Raw genomic sequence first — 10222 nt, forward strand, 5'->3', positions numbered from 1 at the left:
AAAATGTTTTCTAAGTTATTAAAAAATAAAATAAAAAACTCATTCATGTCACATGCTATTATATGTACCTTCCCACACTATCCTTACTTTTTATATTTTTTATATGTTAATAATTTAATACTAATTAGCGATTGGTCTATGTCGCTACCCCATCAAAATTGAGTGTTTACAGTACATATGTTTTGTTATGTTAAAATGTAATAGACATTGAACATTAGATGAGATTGAAATCATTTTTCACCATCCAAACTATTTAACGTTTACTATTAATCTAAAAATAATTACATTTTTACACCTCATCAAAATTTTGTAACACTTTTCCAATTGAATTTTAATATTTCAGATTCTTTGAATTTTAATTTTTCTCTATTATAATTGATAAATAAAATTCAAATTGAAGTTTTTTTATAACTTTTAAATATATTTTTAATAAAAAAACTTATTTAGTATAATGATTTAATTTCCATTTTTTCATTAAAAAAATCGTATTTAAAATTGAAAAAATCATTTCAATTTCTATAAATTTTAAAATATTTAATACCATAAAAATAATATGGTATCATGTTTCAGACTTTCACTTTGTTATTTCCATTAGAAAATTCAAATTAAAAATTGTCATTTATTTTTCTTATGTGATTGAATATGCAGATACACAAGGAAGACATGTATTCTTAACAACGTGAATGTATAAGTAACATGTGTGTTTTAATGCGAATGCATGAGTAACATATGTTTTCTTTTCTTAGTAATACAAATGTACAAGTAACATGTGTGTTTTTAGTCATGCGAATGCACGAGTCACATGTGTAGATGCACGGGTATCTTGCTAGTAATATATAAATCTAAAACACCTTTCCTCTACATATTTTTTTTCTTTCCACAGTTGAAAAAACAGGTACACTAAATTATTTATAAGCATCGTATATAAAATAGATAGTGACCTCTTTGACTGGAGGAATCGAAGTACAACACACTAGTGTGACACGTTACGGAAGGGTACATCCGGGATTCTAAATCTCGGGTAAGGTTCTGGAATCTCTTCCCAGTCGAGTTCAAACACCAAACCCTATCTTAACCAAACAACCTCTTTCCGGCAACAACATCCAAACGTAAGATACCAACATCTCAATCCCAATCCACATTACTTTCTCACTTCATTGATCACTCATAATTTTGATCTATTCATATGATATGAAAAGATGCCACCTAAGCAGAAATCAAAAGCAGATGTAGCGAAAAAGCAAAAGGTCATAGAAGACAAAACCTTTGGTCTCAAGAACAAGAATAAAAGTAAGAATGTTCAGAAGTATGTTCAGAATCTCAAGCAGTCCGTTCAACAACCCGATTCTTCAAAACTCGCTGCTAAGGTAAGGTTTTTCTAATCTATTTATTTATTTTTAAATATTATGTTTGATTATTTTGGTTTCACCTCGATTTTTTAATATTGATAATAGAAAAAGAAGGAGGAGGAGAAGGCCAAGGAAAAGGAGCTAAATGATTTGTTTAAGATCGCTGTTAGCCAGCCTAAAGTACCAGTTGGTAATTCTTTCACTGTTATTGTTACTTCAAAAAGTTTGTCTTTTTTATGGATCAGAGTGGAATTTAGTGATACTAGATTCCATTGTTTGGACTGTTTAAAGTATAATATAATAGAATGGAATGAAATGATACTTGGTTCAGTGTTTTAAAATGTGGTTGTGGTTATTGCCACCATTTTGATGTGGATTGTGGCCATTGCTGTGTGAATTATTCTGTGATTAAAAAAATATTTTTAAAATCAATGCGATCCAATGTGGCTCAAATGCGGTTGTGTTGCGGTCGGATGCAACCGTATCATTATGATTCAGTGTCACACTGCAATTGCAGTGTGCACCACAACTGTATTATTGTGGCTGCATCTCGTGATGTTGTTTGCAATTTGAATCACCGCTAGGTTCCATTCCACCCAATACCCCGATTTTGTCTTCGCTCATAATTTGGGGGCATTTGATGAAATGAGATAGAATCGGCTTATTATTCGATATATTCCGCTCTGTTCCATCATAGAATATTCAAGCAATGGTAAGTAAACTTTGTTTTATTCACTCTATTCCATATCATCTCATTCTGTTACGTTTTTAGTAGTTGTTAAATATCCAAACATATTGGAAACTTATAAATCAAATTTCTGAATTTGGTCAGGTGTTGATCCCAAGTCCATATTATGTGAGTTTTTTAAAGTGGGGCAATGTACCAAGGGATTCAAGTGCAAGTTCTCACATGATTTGAATGTTCAGAGGAAAGGGGAAAAGATTGACATTTATAGCGATAAGCGTGACGATGGTATTTCATCAAAGTTCAATGATGCTTCGTAATGATTTCTATTGTTACCCATTGTTTTGTCTTTTAAAACTTTACATTTTCTGACTTTCTTTGGGGCTCTTATTTTGTCAGAAACAATGGAGGATTGGGATCAAGAGACTTTGGAGAAGGTGGTAGAGTCAAAGAAAAATGAGTATAATCAGAACAAACCTACTGACATAGTATGTACTATTAGATTTGATAGAACTATTCCTGTTACATTCATTTGCCCCATAATTGATATTTCACAATTTTCTTTTTTATGGTTCTGTAGTTTTTGTTTCATTTCAGTGCTTCTTTATGGCGTTTGAGGACAATAAATTATTTCAAAGTAGTATTTGCATTTGGCTCATGTGACTCATAGTGACCATTTCCCATTGTTTACACTGTTCAGGTCTGTAAACACTTTTTGGAAGCAGTGGAGAGGAAGCAATATGGTTGGTTTTGGGTCTGCCCTAATGGTGATAAGAATTGCCACTACAGGCATGCACTTCCCCCTGGATATGTTTTGAAATCTCAAATGAAGGCTCTGTTAGAGGAAGAAAGTGATAAGATAACAATTGAAGAGGAGATTGAAAATCAGGTGAAAATATTTTTATGCAATAAACTATGTTATTTAATATTGAATCAGGTTATTTAACTGAATAATTTACATGGTTTAGCGTGCCAAAGTAGCAACTACAACTCCTATGACTCCCGAGTTATTCCACCAATGGAAGAAGAAGAAGGTAGATGAGAGAGATGCCAGTTTGGCTGCACAACAGGCAGATAGGGCAAAGAATGACCGCATGAGGTACATAGATACTGTACCTGTCATTCACATGTGAATATGTCTGTATGTCCCCTATTACTCAAGAAAAAATGTGAAAAGGGAAAGGAATTTTGTGTTGTTGAGCATGTTTGAAAGAAGTAGTTGCAGTTGGTTACAAAGGCTTTACTTTGTTGTTTTCACTAATCGTGTTGTATTTTTACTCCTCCAATGCAGTGGCCGTGAGCTATTTTTGGCAGATGCTACCTTGTTTGTGGATGACGATGAAGCATATGAGAAGTACCAAAGAGAACCAGAATCCGAAAACACTGAACAGAAAGTAAGTGTTATCTTCATATCTGTCGCCATAGTTTCTGTCTTTTTCATGGATATAGCTGAAATCCTAGAAGCAGCTTGATGAATGTAAGTCTGAGATATATTTGCTGGAAGATATCCATTTACTGAAAAAGCTGCAGGCCCTCATCGCAAGTGCACTATCCCATACTGCTTATTTCTAGTCATGCTCCCCAATGGGATAGGAAACACACTAGGTGAACATGATAGGATAGGCTAACAGGATAGTCCTATCCTATCCTACTAGCTCACCGAACTCTGGATTGTGACATGATATCATGTTTCTCTTATCCTGTCTACCAAATGAGCCAGATCATGTTATATACTTAATTTCTTTTTAAAACATACTGCCTTTGTATTTTGTACTCTTAATCTCCTACAGGGTCCATTGGAACTTTCAAGAACAGGATGTTATCCATTCCCCCCTCTCTATACCCCACAATTAATACCCCTAAGTTGAAGTTTTCAATGTTAACCACTAGGCTTTCCCCCCATGGGAAAACATGATCTTTAGAACAATTTGGTGCTTTGATGCTCTGAAGCACGAATTCGTCAAACACCCTCGCGTGTCAGTGTTCGATACGTATCCAACATGGATATGCTCGAATTCGCAAAGGATACGTATCCGTAGAGTATCCAAAAATTAAAAAATTAAAATTAAATAAATAAATATCAAGACACGTATCAGATTCGTCTTCAATAAAATATAGAATATATAGATTCGTTTTCAATAAAATATAGGATATATAGATCTATTTTCAATAAAATATAGGATATATAGATTCGTTTTCTATAAAATAGGATGAAATAGATTCGTTTTCAATAAACACCAACTTATTTAAAGGCCACAAAGACTCCTACCAATATACTGTCACATCGCATTAACTCTCCAATAGTCGGTACTCTCTGATCCACAACTTATTTTACTTTGGATATTTTGATTTAGACTTATAATTTTATAATATTTTATGTGTTTTTTATTATTTTATACGCGTATCCTTGAACGTATCGTATCCTATATTTTAAAAAAAATGTGTGTCGACGTATCGGATACGTATCGTATCCGACACACGTATCAGTATTTGTGCTTCATAGCTTTGATGTATAAGTTTCAGTTCCATATCAACTGGATGTGGACATAAGGGGGGGAGGCTTTACTCCTCTTATCATCTTGGTTTTTAGGAGTGGCTTTTCCTCTACACAATGTGTAGTGTAAACTGTAAAGCAATGTGTCATCTAGGTTCTGACTATACTTCTTCAGCAGGCACCCTGTAGCAAGTTGTCTTCTAAGTTGCTTTTATATACTTGTTCATTATTTTCTTGAAAGAAGCCCACTTGTTTTGTCATGTTGTTAGAACATAGAATCTGTACTGTCAAATTGTCCAGAAAGACTTTTTATTTGTATGATAGTAAGTACAGAACTGGTGCTTGATTGCTTATGTCCAAACACATAAATTGGATATAAAGTATGTGTTTCCAAAAAAATATGGTCTTCTGTATAAGTAAAAGCCGTGCCTTTATTAAAGCATGCATTTAGGTTGTTGATGTGGCTGACCTTGACCACTATATTCTTATCTAGTTCTTCATATGCTTGTGTTTTCCTTTGGTCATTTGCCTCGAATAATGAATTATAGTAGCCACTGAAGTTTTCTTCACTTCCAATTAGATAAAAAAATGGTTCCCATTAGAAGTTTTCTTCAGCATAAATCATGCTAAAATATAATACATCTGATTGGTGTCTTGTTTAGATTCTCTCCAATTTCTATGAAAATGGACATCTCCAGTCCTTTTCACAAGGCACAGACACGTGGAACACTTAATCTTAAATGATTGAGATCTAAATTTTAAAATGATTTAATTAGTAAGTTTTTAAAAAAACATGGCTAACCCCTCTCCTTGCTTCCACTCGAATCTTCAATCCATCAACCTCCTCACAGTTCAAAACCAACCACTTCATCGTAGAATAGTAATTATTTTCAGGTGGGGATAGTTACTTCTAGGGTTAGCTTTGTTATCTCATTTTCTCCCTATTCTTGTTTTATGTAGTTGACAGTTAAAATATGTGCTTTATGAGTCTTGGATCTGCCCTAAAGAATTGTGTACTTTTAAACATAGGAGTCGCCTAATGCTCGAGTCTCCCACTGGGAAGCGTAGATGTACACAGTCTTACCCTCACAAGTGGAGAAACTGTTTCTAGAGTTTGAACCCGCAACCTCTTGTTCACTGAAGAGCAACCTTTGCAGTTGCATCGAGGCTCATCCGGCTCATCCTCGACTTACTACTTTTCTCCTTACTGAATTTATAGATGACAAGTTCTCTGTCAGTGCTCTACATTTGCTATTCTTTGGCGTGTATGTGTTGGAAAGGAGCAGTAGAATTTCCAATGATTCTTTTTTTAATCTAGACTTCATTTGGGATATGGTTATACTTTTGATATTCCTTTGGTGCTCTGGCAATGAGTTTTTTAGTGGTGTTTTTTAGGTAGGTAGGTAGATAGATATGTAGAGGAATTGACATATGCATGACTCAGTCGCCTAATTTTTAGTTGTTTCTTTTTACTTTTTGTGAGGATGGCTTATCCTTTTCTTTTTTACTTTTCTCATCTAATAATATCTCTTTTATTGTAAAAAAACATTCTTTCAGAGTTATATTGTGGCATCATTATTTACATCGACTCTACATTCATTTTCCTAATTGTTGGGTCCAACTTCAGGAAAATGGGAATTCTGCTGAGCATGGTCCCAGCGCTTCAGCAACAGCTGGTTCTGATGCTGATGATGTTGAGGACGACGATGATGAATTGGATATGGATGAGTTGGATGAATTGGAAGCAAGCTTATCAAAGACTTCGATTCAAATAAAAGAGCCAGGAGCTGAAGCTTAATCCGAACCTTCATGTGATGTTTTTACGCCTCTGCTGAATACTAGTGCATTTGCTTGTGGTCACTTGATCTTCTTGCTTTGAAGGAAGTTTTAGGGATGACGCCTTTAATGATAATGAAATTACTATTTGCAACATAGCATTTGATATGAATAATGATGGGAGTATAAAAGCTTTCAGACATTTTTTTATGGCAGTATTCGATTTTGTTCATGACTTGCCCTTATTTCAAAGGGGTCTTAAATATTGTTACTTTATTTATTAGTTATTGATTTACAAGTAATATGTATCACTTTTTTGTGGGTATGAAGATATAACATTACTCTTTCTTATAACCACAGAAGCGAAACATGTGTTGGACCTTCCTCTGCAGCGCTTGGTTCGTTCAACATTCTTAAAAATAAATAGATGGTTGGAAGATATGGTCCCTGAAAATAGAACTGGCCCATGGTAGAGGCAGCAGCTTCAAGTGAAGAAGGGAAGGAGCAAACAAGAATTGCGTGGGTATAAATATGTTGTCTATATTTATGGATAAATGTTGAGGGTTATGGATGGAAAGTATAAATGTGGGCCACTTATATGAGGGTGCTCTCAAACATATGCTCAAAATAGGATTTACCTATTAAAATAAATATCAATACAAAATAACTTTTTTTATAATAAGTTTAAATATATATACATAAATTTAGCTAAGAAAAGTGTAGTGTCTCCCTTTCTTAAAATTGCTCGTGGTTTTCAGCCATATCTATATTTTTGATTGCTTTATTTATTTGTGCTAGTGGTAGTCCAGGGTTTCATATGGGAAAAAAGGGAATAATGGGTTAGTCTTTTTGGTTATAAAATTATTTATTTTCACGAAAAGTTGACCGAAAAACTAGAGTTTTGGTACACCTTTTTAAATATTTACTAAAGTAATGTAGTTTTGATACCTCGACAATCCTATAGTCGATTCTCTATTTTTTCTTCTGACAACACATAACTTGATAATAGGGTGAGAGTTTTGATTTTTTTCTTCATTTCTCACACATAAATTGACATCCCATGGGAGTTTTTAAATTTTTATTTTTCTCTTTCCTAAATCGCTACTCACATAAGAGTTTGTTTTTTTCTGCCATCCCTCATAAATCGGCAATAGAATATGAGTTATTATTTTTTATTTATTCATCACTCCTAAATTGGCAACTACGAAAGTTTTTTTATGTATTTTTTTTTCTCTCTCACTCATAAATCGGTAACTACATATGAGTTTTTTGTTTTTTTCCTCGCTCCTAAATTGACAACACAATAGAAGTTTTTGGGTTTTGACATTTTTTTTAGGAAACACTCGTACCTTTATATATTGCATATTTCACTCTTCTTTATAAAAACATATAATCCAACAACTACTCTTCTCAACAAAGTTTCCTTCTACTTTAGACATATACATTGTTCTCTCATTTGAGGGAAAGTTTCCTTGTTCTTCCAAATTTTAGTTCATACACTATTCTCAGTTGAAGCTATTTACATTTGGCTTATTAAACTTGATTAGATGTTAGCATATAAATTCAACTTCTACCTTTTATCTCATTCTTCTAACTTTAGTATATTTAGTTGTTATAAATTATTGTTTAAATGTTCTTACTTCTTAAATGTAGATGAATATTGTAAGAAATATTGTTAGCGATTTTAGTAATGAAGAAGTCATCAAAATATGTACTGATGTTGAGAAGGTCGACTTTGAAGTTGGTTCATCTCTACTATGACATAAACTACTGCATCATCATTTTTTGTATCACAATTTCTGAAGTTTATCGTGATTTTGGACATACAACTAATTTAATAAATATTAATGATAATGATTTGTTTGTTGGGATGCAATTTAAATCCAAGCAAGCCACCCTAAATGCTATTAGAGAATTCCACATTAAAAATTCTTTTGACTAAGTTGTTGTAGAGTCTAAACCAGATAGATATGTTAGCCAATGTAAACATTTTGTGGCCAGTTGTGAGTGGCAAATTCACGCTTCTTATAACGTTAAGGGTGACATTTGGGAGATTAGGAAAATTAGTGGAGTGCATAGTTGTTTATCTGTGTTAGTTTCTCAAGATCACAACAAATTAAATTCGTCATTCATTTTAGACATTGTTGTTAATTTGGGATATGCAGATCCAAGTATATCAGTTAAAGCACTAGTGAATGACGTTGTTAATCGTTTTGGTTATATGGTCACCTATAAAAAGGCGTAGACGAGAAAACAAGTGGCATTGGCCCAAATTTATGGTGATCGGGAAGGATCATACAGTGAGTTACCACGTTGGATGAATGTTGCGCAGTATTTCTCTCATGACACAATTGTGAAATATCAAGCATGTCACCATATTGTAGATGGTGTATAAGGCCCTAGTCAATTCATTCTGGATAGAGTATTTTGGGCTTTCAAACCTTGCATTAAAGGGTTTGTATATTGAAAACCAATTCTACAAGTGGATGGAACATTTTTTACTAGGAAATATACTGGAACATTATTTATAGCAAGTTCACAAGATGGAAACAAACATGTATGTCTAGTTGTCTTTGCCATTATTAAAGGTGACACAAAAGAAGCTTGAGAGTGGTTCTTTTACAATCTTAAAATGTATGCTACCCCTCAAGAAAACCTATGTATCATATTAGATAGGGGGACATGTTTGTTAGCTACACTCCAAAGAAAGCTGGAGGATGGTCTAATGCACAATCAGTTTATTGTATTCCTCATCTTATTAGTAATTTCAACAAGGAATTCTGAGATTATGATATCAAAGACAAAGTCGTAGAAATTGGTATGTATTATTTATATTTGAAAGTTATAAATAATTTCTTCATTGTGGAATTGAATAAATTTATATTTAACTTTTAGGTTATGAGTTGATATGGCCACAGTTCGAGTGGATGCTGAAGTTGTTGTGTTAAAAAAATCTTAGGGCTGGAGCAAGGTTGGACTAGATTCCAAAATAAAAATGGAGTCAAGCATACGACAAAGGGAGACGGTTTGGCCTCATGACCACAAATCTTGCAGAATGATTTAGAGCTCTCTTTATTACTGCCCTTGTGAGAGCAACATATTAAAGGCTAAATGAATTGAGCATCAAAATGAAGCTTCTAACATGATTAAGACATGTCATCTATATCGTAAAGAAATGACAAAAATGATTAAAGAAAATCAATGACACTCTACGTGTCAATTGGTTCGTACTTTTTCATGGAAAACTGAAGTCTCTGAGGTTGAAGTTGTATCTAGATCAGGTGGTCAACAAGTGAGGATTTATATTGTTAAACTAGCTGACAATTAGTGTGATTGTGGAGAATTTCAATCGTTAAGATTGTCATGCTCTCATGAAATTATAACATGTGCTTCATTGGCTTTAGATTGTGGGCAATTTATCTCAACAATTTACCAGCTAGATAATCTTCTTAAGACGTATGGATATGAATTTCAACTGATTGGTAATGAAGAATATTGACCCACTTATTCAGGTCCAACAATCATTCTCAATCATGTTATACGTAGGAAAAGAAGTAGTAGACCGAAGATAACATCCATTCATAATGAGATGGATGAAGTTCTTGTTGAATAAATTAAAAAAATGTGGATGATATAGAACTGATGGACATAATAGGAAAACATGTCCACTGCAGTCTAGATAACTTGGTGAGAGTTCTAGGCAACCTTCCAACAATCAATAGTTTATGTTTTAATATATATTTTTATTATGTAATTTTATTGATATGTAAATTACTTAAATGTGTAATGTGATTCTATACAACTCTTTTTTAATATTAGAACTTCAACCATCTCATTTAACTACTATTAACTAATATTCACTTATTTAACTAATATTAGATAATGTTCACTTAACTCATTTAACTGCTATTCACTTAA

At 33.2% G+C, this 10222-nt stretch overlaps 1 protein-coding gene across 2 annotated transcripts; it reads left to right on the plus strand.

Annotated features, from left to right (window-relative positions):
- LOC109347573 (zinc finger CCCH domain-containing protein 21-like) lies at window positions 962-6536 on the plus strand. 2 transcript variants are annotated; one of them, XM_019587493.1, is made up of 9 exons: window positions 962-1367; window positions 1455-1539; window positions 2182-2322; window positions 2434-2522; window positions 2735-2923; window positions 3003-3133; window positions 3326-3428; window positions 6156-6359; window positions 6405-6536. In XM_019587493.1, exons 1-8 carry the CDS (start codon window positions 1200-1202, stop codon window positions 6324-6326), a joined length of 1077 nt encoding a protein of 358 aa, XP_019443038.1. In that variant the 5' UTR covers window positions 962-1199; the 3' UTR covers window positions 6327-6359; window positions 6405-6536. The 2 variants fall into 2 exon arrangements, with proteins under 2 accessions (XP_019443038.1, XP_019443036.1); XM_019587491.1 differs by having other exon boundaries at window positions 970-1367; window positions 6156-6536.

The sequence above is a fragment of the Lupinus angustifolius genome, chromosome LG05 (genome assembly GCF_001865875.1).
Source record: "Lupinus angustifolius cultivar Tanjil chromosome LG05, LupAngTanjil_v1.0, whole genome shotgun sequence".
Classification (NCBI taxonomy): Eukaryota; Viridiplantae; Streptophyta; class Magnoliopsida; order Fabales; family Fabaceae; genus Lupinus; species Lupinus angustifolius.